This window comes from Semicossyphus pulcher, unplaced genomic scaffold (assembly GCF_022749685.1).
Source record: "Semicossyphus pulcher isolate SPU_LCO1_2020_fin unplaced genomic scaffold, fSemPul1.0.p SCAF_13, whole genome shotgun sequence".
In the NCBI taxonomy this organism is placed as follows: domain Eukaryota; kingdom Metazoa; phylum Chordata; class Actinopteri; order Labriformes; family Labridae; genus Semicossyphus; species Semicossyphus pulcher.
The window spans coordinates 16681129-16700773 of NW_027211637.1; the positions used below are offsets into that span (position 1 = coordinate 16681129).

The 19645-nt window shown below is 45.9% G+C and overlaps 1 protein-coding gene across 1 annotated transcript in view; it reads right to left on the reverse strand.

Annotated features, from left to right (window-relative positions):
• The window catches only part of LOC138589241 (low-density lipoprotein receptor-related protein 1-like), an 82417-nt gene that overhangs the window by 30235 nt on the left and 32537 nt on the right, over nucleotides 1-19645 (reverse strand). The window contains exons 5-28 of the mRNA XM_069659440.1: nucleotides 19303-19431; nucleotides 18784-19044; nucleotides 12020-12182; nucleotides 11368-11590; nucleotides 10299-10488; nucleotides 10046-10189; nucleotides 9679-9915; nucleotides 9323-9503; nucleotides 8764-8986; nucleotides 8481-8670; nucleotides 8263-8385; nucleotides 7814-7954; nucleotides 7359-7484; nucleotides 6413-6529; nucleotides 6244-6324; nucleotides 5980-6147; nucleotides 4709-4891; nucleotides 3943-4140; nucleotides 3593-3838; nucleotides 3251-3448; nucleotides 1824-2028; nucleotides 1483-1647; nucleotides 1112-1356; nucleotides 180-311 (exon numbers count right to left, since the gene is read on the reverse strand). Of these exons, the coding sequence (XP_069515541.1) occupies nucleotides 180-311; nucleotides 1112-1356; nucleotides 1483-1647; nucleotides 1824-2028; nucleotides 3251-3448; nucleotides 3593-3838; nucleotides 3943-4140; nucleotides 4709-4891; nucleotides 5980-6147; nucleotides 6244-6324; nucleotides 6413-6529; nucleotides 7359-7484; nucleotides 7814-7954; nucleotides 8263-8385; nucleotides 8481-8670; nucleotides 8764-8986; nucleotides 9323-9503; nucleotides 9679-9915; nucleotides 10046-10189; nucleotides 10299-10488; nucleotides 11368-11590; nucleotides 12020-12182; nucleotides 18784-19044; nucleotides 19303-19431 (4269 nt within the window). The remainder of the gene's footprint in view (nucleotides 1-179; nucleotides 312-1111; nucleotides 1357-1482; nucleotides 1648-1823; nucleotides 2029-3250; nucleotides 3449-3592; nucleotides 3839-3942; nucleotides 4141-4708; nucleotides 4892-5979; nucleotides 6148-6243; nucleotides 6325-6412; nucleotides 6530-7358; nucleotides 7485-7813; nucleotides 7955-8262; nucleotides 8386-8480; nucleotides 8671-8763; nucleotides 8987-9322; nucleotides 9504-9678; nucleotides 9916-10045; nucleotides 10190-10298; nucleotides 10489-11367; nucleotides 11591-12019; nucleotides 12183-18783; nucleotides 19045-19302; nucleotides 19432-19645) is intronic.

Consider the following 19645-nt stretch of genomic DNA (forward strand, 5'->3'; position numbering starts at 1 on the left):
AGCTAAAGATGTTGACGTCTCACGTTCAGGGGCAGAGCGCACCGTAGCAGTCATGGCAGTCGTGAGAAAAGATTCCTGTCAACAAAGACTTGTTTCTTGCTCTTTGATGACATGGATTATACATGACAGCGCTGTGAGTAAATGGAAAAAAAAAAAGACGAGCGTTTGTTTGTCCTTACCTTTGCAGGTGCGTTTGTCAGGCTGCAGCTTCATGAGATGAGGGCAGGCACAGGAGAAGGTCTGGTTGAAGTTGATGAGACAGAGGTGGGAACAAGGGCTGCTTCCGTCACTAGTGACACATGGGTTAGGAGCTGAAAGGAAGAAGAAATCGTGGTGAAAAAGACACAAAAAGACAGAGGAGTTGTCTGTCAGATTACTGTATACTCTCAAGATAATCTACAAAATCCTATTCTTTTATCAGACCGTGCATTTGGTTAAATGTGAGATGCTGCTTCCAGAGGGTCACAGTTGAGAGTTATTCCAAGTATAATTGAGCTCTCAATCAACTGACCCCCCCAAGGAAAGTGAGAGTGCAAAAAGTCATTGTCTCCCGCTCCTGTCAGCACAGCTTGTTTCCTAGTCATTGTCATGGGCATTGGCTGCAGCTGTCAATCAACAATTCTGTGAGATTCCTCTTTTCCTGCCTCCAATTACGGGAGTGTCTGTCTGCTGTCCACGCACCCTTGGGATCCCCTAGCCATCGGCTACTAAACATCAGGGTGACAGAAAGCAGCAGTTTAACAGTTTTGACAATCTTTTGTCGTCTTGTCAATCATTGTGTGCCTGGGAGATCAACACATGACATTCAAGTCTCATGAGGAAGGCTTTATTTCCTATCCAGCCGGTGGGAAAATCTGAGCAGTGAGATCAACAAGGCAGCAGGAGGTGTCCAAATTGCTGCTGGTGTGAGGAGACAGCACGTCTCAGGAATCTAAAGGTCAGCTGTCTCAGGGTAAAAGGACGGGCAACAATGAACTGTGAGATTGATCTCCTTTGAATTAAAGCCTAAATCAGACAGTCATGGCAGAGGTGAATCTGAGATATCAGGACTGTTTTTTATGTGGGTGTGTGTGTTTATCTAAGAGTGCAAAGTATCTGGTGTGCAACCTACCCTGTGGTTGTCTGGACGGGTGATAGACCTGCAGGTCGAAGGGCTGTGTGTTGGTGCGCTGGACTACAGTGACATTGTGTCCTGTCCATTTGTTGGCTTTGGCAAGAGTGTTGGTCCTCCAGTCAGTCCAGTAAACCTCGCCTCCGTACATGGTGACGGCAAAGGGGTGGGACAAATACTCGTGACCCCGCAGCACTTCAATCAGCCCAGAACCGTCATACTTGGCGGAGTAAATAGCATCTGACCTGGAGAAGCATTAAAGAAGAGACATATACTAAACATAACGGGGATGTGCATCAGCTGATGCATGTTGGTGGATGCAGTGTAATGACGACACTTTGTATATTAAGAAGAACAGTGGTTAATGCTACCTGGCATCAATCCAGACAATGCGTCTTTCCATGTAGTCCACAGTGAGTCCGTTGGGCCAGCCACCGCTGCCTGTCTCCCTGTGGATGGTGCGTCTGCCTTCCCCACTCATAGATGCTGCCTCAATCCTGGGCAGACTTGCATCCCAATCAGTCCAAAACAGAATACTGCCAACAGAAAATGAATCAATGTGAGGAGGGATTTTCATCAATGTGTGCAGTGTTGTCGCACACGGTTTCATGGAACATAAAGTAGGAGTACTATCTCCTTAGCTGAAGGGTACTGGAAATGTCTTTTAAAAGGGTGACTTCAGCTTCAAGATGTCTAAAGCTATGCTTCTTACCCATCTCGAGGGTCTAGGGCAATGGCCCTTGGGTGCTCCACCTCCCCAGCCAGCAGGGTGGTTCTCATGGTCCCATCCAGTTTGGCCACCTCTATCTGGTCCAGATTGCTCTCCACCCAGTAAATGTTTCCTGCGATCCAGTCCACAGCCAGGCCCTCCGGAGTAGCTAGTCCATACTGGATCACCACCTCAAAACTTGTCAGGGCTGAAAGTGAAACGAAGTGATTTAAAACTAGGACAGTGTTTGGTAATTTATCGTGCTTTTGAAAACTATGTAGCAAGCCAAAAACAGGGCCCATTGATTTTTATAGCATTTTGATGTCCGTGGTGAGTTTAAGTACAAAAAGATCAGCTGTAATTCAGCTAATTCAGCATGATAGCTTGAGTCACTAAGGAGATCTCCAGCAAGAACATATGGCTCATTGCAAAACGAAAACAAATACTTTAACAAACAATGACTTGTTTAGACTTGTTTTCTCTTATGGAATCGGTGGGTGAACGGCACGCTCTGCTGCTGCGCCTGTCAGTGGGGCTTCGACCAGCCCTATCCTCCCAGCCTCACTCACTTGTAAAAACAACAAACATCCAACACCAGATCTACCACTCTTTATTATTTCCCAGAAACAACCCGCTCTCACGCAGGGAGCTGGAAACCCAAAAGTGCGGTCATCTTTGGCTTTAAGGACGAGCAGAGGAGTTCTTCACAAGGCCTTCCAGTTGTAATTACACGAAGAGGGATAGGACCCTTTCACAGCTTGATTAAAGGAATGCAGAGTTATGGCTGCCTGTCTGAGTTTATGTGTTGATAGTTTGCCAACAACTTTAGAGATTCTGAAATGTCTTCAGTAAAAACCAGCAGGAGCTGATCTATGAGTTGGTCACATTGTCGTAGCTAAGGAGCACTTTTTTTCAGAGGTGAAGCTGCAGGGCTGGAAGCTGGAAGTGCAGTGTGTGTTTTTTTTTGCCTCCTCCTCTACATCAGTGTTCTGGCTGCAGTCACGCACAGCAAGTACTGAGACAAATAGGAAGAGACAAAGCCTTCCGTGTGCCCCCTAAGTGCTGCGCTGGGAACACAACCTTGATTGGCAAGGAGACCTGGGGTTTTGGAGTAGGAACAGCCAAACATGACCTGGGAGATTTATTCAGGGTCACAGAGCGCCACTGCTGACCACAGACTCTTTAAAAACATTTGGCTCTGAGGAATTACAGTGTATTCCCTCAGGGGAAGTTCATTTATAAGAAAGGCTCAAAGCACAAACATGTTTTGTTATCCAGAATCAGCAATCCACCTCAGTATTTCTATTCTACTTACAAAAAGATACCACGAACAGTCGAGCTTATTACTATGTAAATTAGACTGTGGCTCTCATTTTACAACCTCATCTATCTCTCTGTGTAACCTAAAATAACCTAACTGGCTGCCTCACCTCCATTTTCAGACAGTTTCCCACGGTAGATCTTGTCCTCCACAACATCGGTCCAGTACAGGGTGCTCTGGTTGAGGTGGAAGTCCAAGGCGATGGTGTTCCTCAGGCCCGGCACCAGCACACTGAACTCCCCCTTGTGAAGGTCGATCCTTCTGATTTCATGCCGGTTGGAGAAGATGATGAAAGGCTTGAAAGGATCTGAAAGCAAAGGAGTTAAACCAGCAAAGGTGTTAGTGTCTCAACATGGCAAATCTCATCTTAAAGTCCGAGAGCTTATCCAGAATTTGAAGCCAAAAAAGAAGTGTTGCACGAATAAAGTATTTATGCCCAGTTTTTCCTTACCAGAGCTTTTGCAGCTTTCCATGTCAGACTCCAGCTCCCAGCCCTCGTAGCAGGAGCACTTGACGCTGGATTTCTCCTGCTCGCACTTCTGGCTACACTTGAGGTGTTTGGCACAGAAGCTCTGGATCTGGCAGGTCTTGTTGTCGGCTCCCAGCTCCATGCCAAGGGGACAGGAGCACATGAAGCCCTCCCCGGGAATGATGCTGCAGTTGTGGCTACAGCCGCCGTTGTCCAATGCACACAAGTCTGCAGGCGAGAAGGGAGATTAAAAGATTGGAAAATATCCAAGACAGGAGAAGTGCATGTACTGGTTTGTGTGGTGTTCTGAAGTAGTGAAGATAATATTTTACCACAAAGTTTCTCGTCAGAGCCATCCGGACAATCGTCAGTGCCATCACAGAGCTTCTCGGCAGGCAGACAGATGGAGTCGTTGGTTGCGCACATGTGGTGAGACAACTTGCACACCAACGCCTCGCAGTTGTCTTCATCCGAGTTGTCTTCACAGTCACTGTCGCCATCACACACCCAGGCCTTACTGATGCAGCGAGCTGGTGAGACGAAAAATATATAAATGCTTAGCTTGTGTAGATTTATAACCTATAACTTTTTATATACATTAAGATTAGTTTAATACAAGTTTTAGGGATTGGTTGTACCAGCATGCCGTAGAGCCGAAATACGTCCGTTACCCACAATAAACTGAGTCATCCATGATTCTGTGAGTGCCAGAGCTTTTGTTTTTCTGCACCAGCATTTATGCCAGCGAAAATGTTGAGAAAATGTATTATTAGTGGATTTGCTCAAGAAGGCTAATTAAACTTTTTGGTGGATTGGCTAGCAAATTGGAGCTGTTTATAATTCACAGAGCCTCTTGACAGCCAAATGAGGAGCATAAATGTTCCCTTCTTGTGTCTAGTTTTCTATAAATTAAACCAGCTTCAAAAAGCAGCCCCAGATGTCACACTCTCTCGTGTCACCAGTCACATCTTTGTCCTCATCTATCAGAGAGTAAAACACTATTTGTTTTAATTCACAACATTGTATCTTTAACTGACAGGGTGAGAGACTTCATCACCCTTAACCTCTGCTGCCTAAGCTAGCTGAAATCATCCTCACCAGAGTCCCTGCAGCTAAACTTGACTGCCGGGTCACACATGTGGGTCACGCCCTCGCAGTTGCTCTCATCACTCAGGTCCATGCAGTCGGTGTCTCCGTCACAGCGCCAGCGCATGGGGATGCAGAGGCCGTCCATCCGACACTGAAATTCATCTACGTGGCAGCCGCCTGGAGGACGGGTAGCTGGAGAGGAAACAGCAAGACAAAGTGTGATAGTTAGCCAACAGAAAAAAGATGGAGTGTGCAGTTAAAGCAATGTCAAAGAAGCAGTGAAACACCAGTAGAAGTCAGCAAGTGAAAAATAACTCCCAACAAGCAAAACACACAGACCACACACAAAGAGACAAAAACTTAGAGGAGAAAGAATAGGCCTTTCTAGCTATTAATTCATGTTTAGGTGTCCTGGGATCATGGGTTAACAACCTGATACCGAGCCAAGCCAAACAACAATGACACACAAAGCCCACTGACTGATGTCACAGGCAGATTAAAGGAACCAGTGAGGAGGTGGCACAATCACATCCCCTCATGGCAAAGGTCAGCTCTTGGCACGGCTAACGCAGGAAATGGGCCGTGGACCTTTCAGCGCCGGAATACAATATAGAGGAGGGGAAGGTGATAGTATTGCTTTTTTTATTTCAGCTAATGACTTCCAGACAGCAGGCAAAGAGAGCTCACTAACACACACACACACACACAGCCAGACACACACGCAGCACAGATTGCTCATTAGAGCAACAGGTCACGCTGGGCCCTGTGTTTGCATGCTGGGACTTGACAGCAGTTGGCTGCGTTTCTACACGGATCAGACAGTCCATTCAACATCTGAACACACAGAGTATACAGGAGCCTATCTGAGACACTGCGCTTTAATGTTCCCTGAGTCATTGTCAACAAAGAGCTATTTTCAGTTCTCGACATGTAAATTCATATCACTGGAGCAGTCAAAACATCTTTGCCATTTGCACAAGACCGTGAAAAGAGTTTATTTTGTATCTAACCACAAAAGATAATCACATCCTGAGCAGAGCGACAGAGAGCATCTGCTGTAAATGATAAGTGGAAGCCAGAGGGCAAGCAAGGGCATGCCGAGCAGAGGAAACGGATCCCGTTCTCATTGTGGAAACCTCTTTACAACTGCAACATATAAACATTGTGAAACACAATACATGATGTGACTAGAGCTTGACTCAAGTACAGCTGGCATAAGTACAAGCGATGTAGTAAAGAGCCGTGTTATTTTAGTTAAACAGCACAGCATCGCTCCTCACCCTGGTTGGTACAGTTGGCATGAGTCTCGTCACTGTAGTCTCCGCAGTCATTGTCGCCGTCACAGGTCCAGTACTCTGGGATGCAGCGGCCACTGTTACATTTGAACTGAACGCTCGAGCAGGAATGGCTGCAGCCGGCTTCATCGCTGTTATCCCCACAGTCATTGTCTGTAAATGAGCACACACGTGTTTTTATTCTGAGCTGATTTACTGTTTCAAAACACAGCTTCATGAAAAGGAAAAGAGGGAACAAAGGATGATTACCGTTGTCACAGCGCCAGTTGATGTTGATGCAACGGCCGTTAGCGCAGGTGAACTGGGTCAGAGGGAAGCAGGTTGGGTAGGCTGAAGAAGGAATCATAAATCATCAAGATCACATCTGTCATCTCAAACTACAATCTGCGCTTCAATATGAAGGTGCGTGAAGACTCACCACAGGAGTCTGGTTCATCTGAGCGGTCTCCGCAGTCATCGTCCAGGTCACATGTCCAGGAGATGGGGATGCAGCGCCCACTGGCACAGGGGTACTGGTTTGGTGGGCATGTGCGAGCTGGAAGCAGAAACAATTGTGAAATGAGGTGCTGTAAAAAGTTGTATTTCCTTTCGCAATATCCCTGACTAAACACAATAACTTTCCACTGTTGCACAAGACACAGTCAAAGTCAACATTATAATGATATTTTCCACATTCTGCTGCTGCAAAAAGGACCAGACACTTAGAGACTCATAAAATAAACAAAAGCTGAAAGTCAATGACCATCGTCGTGTTCCTCCCAATTATCACTGATGCTGTGGATCAATACATCCTCCTAGACTGCTTGTAAAATCGCGCTGGCATCTGTCCACTAATCTTAACTGAATAAAGATAAAACCTACAGATCTCAATAAGTCTACTTTAGTTGCAACCTGGCCGCCTTCCAAAGATTTTAAAGTTTCTCTCTTACATAAACGCTTCTTCTCACTCACTAATAAGATTTACGTGTTTAAACTTCCATCCATCCATCCATTAGCTAAACCGCTTATCCTGTTCAGGGTCGCGCGGAGGCTGCAGCCTATCCCAGCTGTCATTGGGTGAGAGGTTGGGTACACCCTGATTGATTGCAAGTCAATCACAGGGCTGACATATAGAGAAAACCTTTCACTCTTACACTCACACCTACGGGCAATTTTAGAGTCACCAATTAACCTGTGGGAGGAAGCCAGAGTACCCGGAGAGACTCTGCAGATCCTGAAAAAACTCATATTTTATTGTGCTGTATATTAATTTCTCTGACCTCCAACAAAGGGAAAACAATCAAATCCTGCATCTTACAAATAAAAAACGGGCTCAAAATCTATAATTCTGTCTAAACTACAGAGACCTCCAGGTTAGTGCATACCAGAGCAGGTGGTGTTTGATTCGTCTTCATCGTTGCCGCAGTCATTGTCGCCATCGCACAGCCATCGCAGGGGGATGCAGCGGTTGTTCTGGCATTTGAATCGGTCAGCTGGGCAGGTGTGCTGGTCTGAGAGAAGGAAACAGACACACTCTTAAGGCTTTCTGTGTTTAACATGCTATCCCAATGATCCAGTAACCCTTTATATATACAATTTTAGATGATGTATAAGGGAGCGGTAGAACATCCAAGACAAACACGAGTCCCTAGATACCACTATCATCTGTTTAGGAGAAAGCCGGCCAATAATATTACATCACATAACACGGCATGGAAAGAGGCAAACTTGGAAACTGTAGTGTGCGCTCTGTCGGTTCACGTTAGCCAAGACCCTTAAACAGAACTTGTGTTTATCTTTGTGTTGCCGTGTAACTATGACAATGATGCCGCACGCTTACGGCAAAGCTCGGGGGCCTCATCGCTGTTGTCCAGACAATCGTTGTCCCCGTCACACTTCCAGCGCTCTTGGATGCAGCGGTCGTTCTTGCAGGCAAACTCCCCGTGCTGGCACTGGGGCGGGGGCACGTAGGAGGGGTTGGCTGGAGATGAGATCAGGGGTAGGAGCAGAAACAGATGGGCCATTGAGACGAGAGAAGAGCACAGAAGCAAAACAAAGCTTTTTAGTGCCTGGGTCAGCTTTTATCTCTCTTAGAGTAGCAAAAATATTGGTGGAGTTTATTTCAAACTTCTCTGCAGATTTGGCAAAGACAAAGGTGTAGTGGAGCTTGCAAGTTTGGAAAATACAGTGTAAAATTATTCCGCAGCCTAAATGCCAAAAGAAGAATTTTCCATTAACTTCCTCATGGATCTTGTGTGAAACCTGTCTCCTGGTTAAGCAGCTAAGTACCTTTGCAGGTGACATTATCAACATCCAGGATTTGATCGTCAGCACAGCCACAGGACCTGCTGTCAGGGATAGCAAGGCAGAGACTGCTGCAGCCACCATTGTTGACTCGACATGCATTGGAGCCTACAAGGAAAGACAAACAAAGACGAAAAGTTAAACACTATCAGCATATTTTGCAGGTCCAGAAGTGAGAATGAGTGAGTAGAAAGGAGGCATACCTTGCTGCTGATGTGCATCGTACACTCTGATCTCAAAGATGGGCGGCCTCTCGCTGCGGAGTAGAGTGACCGTCTTAGTGGCTTGGTCCAGTTTGTAGATGCCGCCGCCACGGCACTCATTCCAAAAGAGAAATTGTTTATAATGACATAAGCCAAAGGCGTGGTTAAGCTCCTGGCCCTCATACACCACCTGTCAAACAAAGAGGTTACATCACCAATATAACTTGTGTTCCAACAAAGTGATTATCTCAATATTGGGACCAAATCTGTGAGCATTACCAACCTTTCTCTCAGTCGTGTTGAGGTAAACCATCTCTATACGGTCGTAGTAAGCATCCACCCAGTACAGGATGCCTTGGGGGATGTCCAGACTCAAACCATTAGGCCACAGCACCGTCTTGCTGGTCAGAAGAACTTGATCATTAGAACCATCCATCCAAGCTTTCTTGATCTTCCCTCTGTTGCTTTCTGTGGGATCCTCCTCCCAGTCAGTCCAATACATCCATCTAGGAGATAAGAGGAGGTGATCACCACATTCAAAAGCCTTGAGACAGTTCTGTGAAAAGCTGGAGCCGTCAAAATGTAGCTTTGATGCTCTTTGATGGACCTTCCCACAAAATCACTGGTTCCCACACACACACCAATGAGTTTAACAAAAACACACAGCGCAGGCAGCCCACATAGCTGCAAGTAAAGAACCCTCAAACCATCCTCTCCCACAGCACTAGAATTACTCACACTAACAAAAAGGTTGAATGCTGCTGCAGCCACACATTATAACATAATAATAATGACTTCAACAAAGCATTAAAACAACAATACCCTCCCCTCCAGTGTCTCACCCATGCTGAGGGTCCACCACGATTGCACGTGGGTGGCTCATCCTTCCCTCAATGAGAGTCTTTCTGGTTTGAGAAGCCTTCTCCAGCCTGGCAACGCTGATAGTCTTTTTAGGCCCATCATCTGTCCAGTAGAGATTACCTCCCATCCAGTCTACTGCTATCCCCTCCACTGTGTGAATACCTGAGATAAGCAAAAGAGGCCAGGGGAGGAAAAGAATCAATTAGCTTGCATAATTCAGGATGAATATCTGGAGAATAAATTGAAAAAGACTGGCTGAATTCTTTGTAGTAGGCAGGATTTGGTTAAAGAGAAGAAATAGTTCCCACAATCCATTGCAAAACCCTTTTAATCTCACCTTCCTTCAGTATCGTGTCTCTCTCTGTGCCGTCTATCTTCTGCCGGCCGATAATGTAGCTGGTGGCATCAGCAAAGTAGATGAATTCACTGGCAGCGTGGAAATCCAGAGCTCGGGGGTTCATTAGGTTCTCGATGGGAATCATGTACTCATCAGGCACCTTGGCATTCATGTCCATGCCTCTGATGATTCCAGGACGACCCTTTCCATACACCAAGAACAACTCGTGGTCTGGTTCTGCAGAAGACGAAAGAAACCACTTCAGTCAGTGATTCTGTAACCACCATTACCTCATTGCAATCATCAATCATCACTGCTGAGACTAATGGGAAGGCATTTATTTTGTCAACAATATTTTGATACTCACTCTTGCAGGACTTGCCATCGCTGCCAAGGCTGAATCCCGAGCGACAGCGGCAGGTTCGAGTCTTGTGGCTGTTGCCCAGGAGACAGATATCAGAGCATCCTCCTGCCTTCCCAAACTGATCCAGGGCACACGCATGGCTGCGCACTAAGCCAGAAGAATGAGGCACAAACAGAAAGTCACAGACTTATAACCGTTATCCTTTGACATGGATCAAATGTGATCGACGTCAAGCTAAGCCTTCTTGAGTGAGTACCTTGAGGTTGGCGTCTCTGGTGGTACACGTGCAGCGCAGCTCCCCGGTCTACTCGCGTCACCACCTGGAAGTCAGTGCTGTTGAAGCGGTTGACTCGAATCACGCTGGTCTTGGGGTTGAGGTTGCCTTCGTCTGAGTTGGTGGCGTACAAGTAGTTCTCAAATACAGTCAGCCCATACAGATGTTCAATCTGAAAAACAGGGAGGTAATAAAGCAGAAAAACTAAAAAGTTGTCTTGAGTTTGCTGCTGACATGCTCAGTAGAACAGTTTGTGTTCACTGACACTGATTATGTACTTTTTACATCTCAAACACTTCCTGCTAAATTCTGCCTGTTGAAACTTTCCTGACAAACTTTTAATCAGTATGAAACAGATTCTGTCAGGTTCTAGAGATGTGATGAAATCTGTGAAAGACAGACAGACAGTTGAACAGACAGAGACAGACTGAGAGATAAGGAGAGAGTGTCTGTGTAAACTTGGCACGGGGCAGCATAATAGATCCACTTCCCGTCCTCTGTTAAACAGAGAGGGGTTATATTTTTATAAGGGTCTGTTCTGTGCAGCTCTCCTCTACTGTCAGGAAGATGTATGGGTTGGGATCATATTACCTCCTCCTCCATTCACACACACCACCACCACCACCGTCCTTCCACCCTGATTTCATTAAGATCATTACTCCACAATAAGTTTGATCCAAGCTTTGCTCGAGTCAGACTAATATGTTTAGGGAGGCACTTGCCAGGAAAACCGCACACTCTTTAAGTAATATCAATCAGGGCAATAAAATGGACTTAACCCCAGGAGAGGCTGGCCCTCTTTTTGTAGATACACAGGAGACAACTGGGAGACAGTGCTGCCAATAAATATGATGAGATTAAATCAGTGATGGGAAAACAGATGTTTAGTGTTGTCGAGGAGAAGATTGAAAAGGCAGTCTGTTGCTGTTTGGCAAGGTTCAACTGTTTTAAAGACGCCTGAACAATCAGAAGTCTATTAAATGCACATCTGTGTATGTTTGGGTGTAGCTGGTTTCTTTCAGCACCCATCCAGCCACTCTTCAAAGCTCACCAGCAGGCCCTGGATGATGGTGTGTCGGTTCTTGCCCTCGTAATCGACCACTTCGATGTAATCGAGGTACGCGTCAGCCCAGTACACCAACCGGTTCACCAGGTCCAGCGTGATGCCATGGGGGAAGACGATTTTACTGTCTACCAGCTTAGTGCGGTTCTGACCGTCCATGTCGCAGCGCTCCACCCGCGGGGTAGACCCATAATCTGTGAAGAACACTTTGCTGTAGCAGAGGAAGAGGAGGAACAAGGAAGGGAGGAAGTGACAGACAAGGGAGTTTAATTTACCAGAAGAAACGCTGATTAAGAAATTGGTTGACCTGATGAAACTGGTTGACAGTTCACATCCTACCCCATCTGAGAAATCTGTATTACTGGATTCAAAATGATTTATTGGACGACTTAAAATAGGGAAGTGATACTCTGGAAAAAGGAACTACCTCAGATAACATCAGCACAAGGAACCTGAAACATCAAACATGCAAGCGTTTATGTGTCTCGGCTTCCATCATGAGGAAGTGCTTGGATTTCTGACGCCCTGCTTGGTCAGCACGTCGCCTGATCACAAGACAGCATTTTTTTTTTCTCTGAAGCGTTGCTAAAACAGTTCTGCAGGTAGCTATGGGTCAAAAAGAGTGGAGGGAAGTACTGACCCCATGGCCGGATCCAAGGCGATGCCTTTGGGGTTGTACAGCTCTTGGTCCAGCAGGGTCACACATGTCTGGCCGTTCTTGTTGCACACAAACACCCGGTCGTCCACGTCATCCACAAAGTAGAAGTTTCCGGTCAGCCAGTCGATAGCCATCTGCTCAACATCTGAGGGGCGCAGAGCAGAGAAAAAAACAGAGCCATTAAAAAAACACTGCGTCTCATGGGAACACAGTTGTGTAACTCTTTGTCATATACAAGCCGGATTTCAAACCTCCCACTTTCCGTTATGACCCTCTCCTCAACCAAGCCCACACTCTTGACAAATAAAATAAAAGTGTTGAATTAATGAGCTATCATTTTTTTCTCCTCTACTGGGTCCCACAGGTTGTCCATTACCAGCACTCCACTTGTTCTCTATTAAGGCAAGCAGCGCATGGGGGCATGGGGGAGGGAAAGACACATGAAAAGTGACAGATAAAGAGTGAGAGGTGAAGGCCTGCAGTTTATAAACCCACTAATTGGACTGGATGTGATCGTCTCTCTCCTTTGCTACTAAGACTTTTCTTTCGGATGAGTTTGACTATATTCTGTGTTTCGAAATTCATGTTGCATGGCTCACTGAATGGAGAGGACCCATTCAAAGTTTAACTAACATTTCACACAAGTAATCAACATGACACCATGGATCTACTAATGTATTGTCATGACAGAAAAGTTCCCATGCAACCAAGAACCTTTTCATGCACACATCCATCCAGAGGATGGCAGAGCCGGCAGAGAAAGACAGAGCTATGAGTATGTGTGTATTTGAAGCACGCGTTGCTCGCTTGCACCTCGTGCACATTTTCCGGAACGCCCGAACGCTATGTAGAAACACACACTGGGGCGGCTTTACCCCGGTGTTGCTTGGTCCAATGTAAAATGACAAAGGCTTCATGATGGCGGACCTTCGTTAGGGCACTGAGGTGGAACCGCAGTGGGAAAAGAGCTATAGAGTCAGACACCCTTTGACGCTCCCACTCACACCTACGAGCAATTTTAGAGTCACCAATGAACCTAGCAAGCATAGCTTTGGACTGTGGGAAGAAGCCAGAGTACCCGGAGGGAACCCATGCATGCACGGGGAGAACATGCAAACTCTACACAGAAAGTTGGGGTTCGAACCAGGAACCTTCTGGCTGTGACCACAGCACCACCTAAGGAACACGTGAACATTACACGTGCTTTAGAGGAGGGAGTAAGCTAACATGTATTTGTGAAGTACAGACCCAGTAACAGATAAAACTAAAATAATCAAGTACTCAATGCTATTATCGATATTTGAAGAAAGGACTGACTTTACTTGTGATGTTTACTAAAGGAAAAAAAAAAATTTGTCACCTTCCACCTGGTTTGTAAAAAGAGAGATTCATTTCAAGAATGTCTAAGATTATTAGAAAGATGTTTATGGCTGATCAATTCAAGAACAAACAGTTAATATTCAGCGTGAATTTTACTCTGAAATGATGATTGAACTCTGTATAACACCACTCCAAATTCCCAATAGACAGAAACATGACACATAAACCTCCGGTTTCAGGGATCAACCCAAATCACTGCTGCAACAGCTAACTTAAATGAACTCGACTTTTTGTAACCTCACTGCTTACTAAGCCGACCTAAAAAGAGGAAGCTTTGCAGATGGAGACGTCTATTTCCGATATGCCCTCACCATCCGGGAGTTCAAGAGCTAACTGGAAAGATTTCTCGCTCTTAAGAGTCCTGTGTGAGAGTCCTGGGTGCAGGAATCCCAAACCACAGGGAGACCCAGCTGTGGGTGAGGGGGGGGGGATACATGCAGCTTTGTGTTTTAACAGCTGCAACCAAGCAGAACACTGTAAACACACACATTCACATCACACAAGCACACTACTCACACATGCAGAATCAAAGTGGCCACACAGTTAATCTAGAGGACGACTTTGATGTTGGAGTACACGAGTGGGGGTATAACGCAATAGACACTTGGCTTTGACCGTTCATGAAGAAAGGGTCTGCATTGGTACCCCCCGAAATGACGACCATGCTGCTCAAAGATGGAGAAAGTAGACCCCCACCTACCAAACATCACAGAGCTTAGAGAGGCCTGCTCTGCATGACACTTTTATGTCATCTTTCTTTGTACTCGATGTAAGTTAAGTCATCAAAGTTACTGGCAATCTCACTTGGAAAAAAAAGATATGAGCTAATAAAAATATCAAAGTCAAATGAACCGAGGGAGAGAGAAACAACAGTCCAAGATGTTTCATAAACATCCGAACCAAGATTCTGACAACAGGGAGAGTTTGTAATGGAGTTAAGACGGATAGTGATACTCCCATTGGTATCAGCTCTTAAACCAAACTCCTCTAAAGACATCCAGCTGGAAGCCTGGCTGCACAAGGCATTGATTAGACTCTCATACAGAGCAGTGAGCCCGTTGTGCAACACAGTGACTGTTGCGTTGTGTAACAGGCTGCATCTAGTGGACCCCCTTATTCAGAGAGCCACAGAGTCTGTTGACGTCCTCGCTTCATTCAGCTTCTTGTAAGTGGAAAGTTTGCTGGGAAACTGAATGAACCCACCCCTTTCTCCTCATCTAACCACCCTGCCCTCACAAACCCTCTTCACTTCCTGCCTCTAACACCTACCAACTCGCACCGCTCTGAGGAAACGTTTCACAAACTGAGGGGGGTCTTACTGGCAACAACAGGCATGCTTTCTGCCCAAGTAGCAAAGGTATTTACATACAGGGCCACAGCCTCCTTGGGCCTTCAAGCTTGTCACACAATACGGACTCTGGAGTCTGAATTTTTTACTTGAATGTCACATCCTCAATTTGCATGTCAGTGCAACTTCTTTGTTTACATGGTAGTGAAAGGCAATAAAAATCCTCATCATGCTGGTTTCATAATCCTCCCTGTGCCAAGAAGATCCTATTAATCTGTGCAAAACACTCTGCGACCTCAGATTTGGAGTTGAGCATGTATGATTTTCCATAAGGGTCTGACTTATAACCTCTTTATAAGAGGCTATAATCCCTAACAGTTAGGCCACTGGCAAATGGGCCTCTTCTGAAAGGGAAAAAGAGGAGTGAATGGTGAGATAGAAAGTGCAGATTACAGGGCAACTGTGACATGATTCTGCTCATTAGAACAAAGGAGGATTTGAAAAGATTGACTAACATTAACATCTAGAAAATATACATGAATAAAAAAAGAGATTTAAATGTTAATAATCCATTCTTGACAGATCTTTACAAAGGCCCTTTGTGCCCTCATTTATTCTGCAAAAAAAGGCCTTAGGAACAAAAGCTAGGAGGAGGGAGGGAGGGAGGAGTCCTGACAGGGGAGAGGGGCTGGTCCCTGCTGTGTAGCTCCGCTCGCAGGTTGCAGAGGACAGGACGGGTAGGCCCTGCTCCCCTTTTGTCTTCCACACATTCAGACAGAGCAGGCCACATCTGGAACCCTCGTCTACTTATCTGCCCAGCTCTCCCAAACTCCCAGAGGCTATATATCACCATCCCCCCGCCCCCTTCTACAGCTTAATCCATAACCATCTAAGGGCCATCCCCAGGTCTGCCCAGCATACTTAAAGGAGTGCACCTGAGCCCTGCTTATTATAAAGTAATGAATAAATCTGACAGAGTTCCCTTGTTGGCCCCGATTAGAAGATCAGATTTGTTTGGAAAAACCAAGTTCACCTTAAAGGGCCAGTTCGCAAATTTTCAACCTCAGTCCTATCATGCTATTATGGGGAGCTAATACCAATTTCGCTCTATGCCTTTGGAGGACGCTATCCGCTTCTCCAATGGGCCCTGGAAAACCTCCGCCAGACTACGTAAAACGCATCATCTGGCGGAGGACAGGGAGCTCGCTAAACTACACTTCCTCAATCTAGGACGCCCGTCTCCGATGTCATGTCTCGTTCAAAATCGTCAGGTTTGAAACGAAGACTGCAGACCTGAAGATTTTTTAGACAATCCACCGGTATATTCTCGTCGTATTTCGGATTCTGTACCGCTCTGAGCCATTGCCTGCAGCAATCAATGTCCTTGACTGGAAAACGGTAGTATTTCACTCTAGCGTCTCTCGCTGGGCTCTTCCTTTCAGAGGGAGGGGCGCAATGCATGCTGGGTGTTGTAGGAATGTAGAATGGGCGAAACCACAAGCTCTTTCTCCACAGCTATGGCGCCAATTTAAAATATTAATGCTTCTATCGATTACAGAGAACACCAGCTTTGACTGACAGTGGCTTTTTCCAGGGGCAAAAGAGATAATAAGTTCACATGAGTCAAGCTTGAATTACATTTTAAAGCTAGTTTACCACAAGGTTAAAGATACATTAAATGCAGCAAATTGCTTTCAGACTCAGCTGAGATTCAGAAAATTAACAGGGGAGTTTGCTTTCTTACTGCAGCTGAAAGCTCAAACTGATATAACACAAAGTGGGGAGTCAGCCAGAGTGCAAAGAGCCTCTGTCCGTGTCTCAGGACAGCCAAAACCCACCGACAGACAAGACCAGAGCCACACTATAAGGATGTCCAAAGTCTTATAGAGTGGAAATTAAGACTACTTGCGCTTATGTCTTAATATCTTTTTAAAAATAAAAAACAAGGACTCTGTGGCGTTGTGCAACTGCTGCACAGTAACCTGGGGGGGGACCCTTACTGTACATCACAGTAACTACATGAATATGTCTCAGACAACGATCACTTTGCCTTGCTCATTGTGTGAGCACTGCTGAGCTACTCACTGAATTCAAAAGAAATTGTCGATTCGAGACTGATATCAACATGGATTACATAATGTGTAAAAAAAAAAATTGCTGAAATAAGGTTATCTAAGGAAGAAGGATGACGACATGAGAACAACTCCACGTAGCGGTAGAACAGTTCAGAGTTGTACAGAAGTGGGACAGACAAACAGAACTGAACGACACATCCAATCCCTATTCATAAAAGATAATATGTGACTAGGTAATGCATGCATGAGTCAAAGGTATTTGGGTTAACGTGTGTGTGTCAGTGTGTGTGCATGTGTGTGAGCTATGAGCGTGTTAAGGTGACCTGACTGGACAGGACATGAGACGGCCAGAGGAATGCAGGGGCTGTTCAGGCTGACATAACCTAAGAAGGAATGTAAATACCATCTGCATGACCACTTGCATATGCACACACACAAACACACACACCTCCAAGGCACAGCAAATCACTACCTTTCTCCCTCTCTCCCTCTCATTTGATCATCCCCTTGTCTCGTCGGCTTCAATTGTTCTCTCAGGGTCTGTCTTATTTCCTCCCCTCGTCGCCGCTTAGCCATCAGACCACTTAACAGAGCGGTGAATCAAAAAGCCACAGTGGCAGGCAAACACAATGAGGGTGAGGAGGGATGTGGGCCACTCAGGAGGGTGCCATGAATCAACTTGAAAAAAGCCATTTTAAGACGCCGGGGTTCACTGAGCCGGCTGTCAGCGGTGACAGCGGTTACACAAGCTTCATTTCAAGTGGATATGAGCCGAGGCACTCCTAATCACGTCGCAGGTTCCTCGTCCCATATTTCAGGGTCTGCACACACCGGGCTTCTCCTCTTGTTTTCCTCACATCTGCCATTCAACGCCTCGGGCCAATTCTCAAGGGAACGCTTCCCGCACGCACGTACGTATGCGCACACGCACACGCACAAACCCACACCCTTGCTTTTATGTTTTGTCTACATTTCTGCCCCCATTCTTAGAGAGTAACGGCTCAGTCAGCCAGCCGAATGAAAACAAACCTTGTCAGGCTCGTAATCAGAGATAAATCATGTCAGCATTATACGAGTAAGCCTCTGAGAGGGAAGTGTTCACATGCTGTCTATGTATGTCTGTGCATGTCTGGCTGTTGCGAAAGAGATGAGTCTGGGAATTAATGTCTATGACTGTGAGGACATTGCCTCCACCGCTCAGACATTTCACTTGTCAGTGTTAATCAGTATACTATGTCCTTCTATACACATGACCCACAAAATTTCGCTATATACACCTTCATAGCGTGGACCTATGAAGGCACAGAGGACCTTTGTAGGTTACTCTATCATATCAAAGATAAATGACTGGAAGGGGGATTCAACCGATTATATTCATCAAACAAGAAAAATGAAAGTGAAAAATGTCCACGCTTCTGCACAGACATGGTTGACCAGTACATAAATCAAGCTACACAGTAAGTTACTATATTTGCCTGTCAAGAATGTGCAAAGTAACGCCTGAGAGCACGCTGGCAGCCTTATCTGTATCGCATCAATGTAAGTAAGCTACACACTTAGTGCCCCTATGGGATGATTTAGTGGTGTGTCAGGGTGCCCCTGCTCTTCAAAGACAAACCCTTTGAGAAATAAAGCTGGACTCAGCATTTCCACTTGGCACTTAAATGCTGGTATGAGCAGCTTTCCGAGATGAGGCCGTATTGCTTCACGTCCTACGTTTGTCTGAGCTAGCAAATGCAAAGTTGACCATGTGATTCCTGAGGCAAAGTATGGAAGTTTCACACGGCGTGAGCTGACAGCTACAACAGATTATCTGAGCGCTGCTCGCAGGCTTCTATGCAACGTGTTCATTTCTCTTTCAGTGGCAGTCTACAGCTAAACTGTCAGGCCCTGTGTGTACCTGACTACATTTCTGCAGGAACACTGTCAGCAAAAAACAGCACCTCTAGAAACAAAAGTATTCCGATGAGTTTTCTTACAGTTACATCGATGAAACTACTCACGGTGCAGGCTGAGGGAGATGTTGATGGTGCGGATGTTTGTGACAGGCTTGAGGTCAGGGATGCTGGCGCACTTCAGCTGGGTAGCGGCGGGGGTGTCACCCACATCGATCCAGCAGACGGTCTCCTGGGCGTAGATGTAGTCCATAGCCATGGTCTGCTTGGTGGGGATGGTGGGCAGCCGGGAGGAGGAGCCGCTCAGGGTGGTGCAGCGGATGTCATGGAGGTTAGCGATCAAGAGCATAGGCAGACGATCCACTGGCTCTGGAGAGGGTGATCAGGGGAAAGAAGACATCATGAGGGAGAAGGAGCATAACAGAGGTATGAGGAGGAGATTGAGAGGAGTCAAAGGTCAAACATCTTTCCCCAGTGAACAAGCTCGTAAAGGAAATTGGGTCGCAGCACCAGGCAGATCTGCTGTAATCCAAAGGAGAGCAGTTTCCAAGAGAGAAACATCTCAGCTCCAATCATTTTTTAGTTCGGTAGTTTGGTCTGTTGCACTTTTTGTGTGTGTGTTCTCACCATTTTTGGCTTTGCAGGAGCGGTTGTCCGGCTGCAGCAGGTAGCCCTCCACACAGCTGCAGGTGTAGGAGCCCACCATGTTTGTGCATGTCTGACTGCACGTCCCGTACACACTGCACTCATTAAAATCTGCAGGAGAAAAGCCCCTCACATTAACATACAGTCTGTGATCAAATAAATTGAGATTGTTCTGTGCCTTTTCACTAAACAAGGTGTTCTTAGACAACATTTTTCAGCGCTAGGTAATAATAAGAAAAAAGATTCCTATCAAACAAGGAACATGCGTTTATCTTCTAGCTGAAGGCAAGTGGTATGATCAAGAAAAGTTCTAATCTCCTCTACA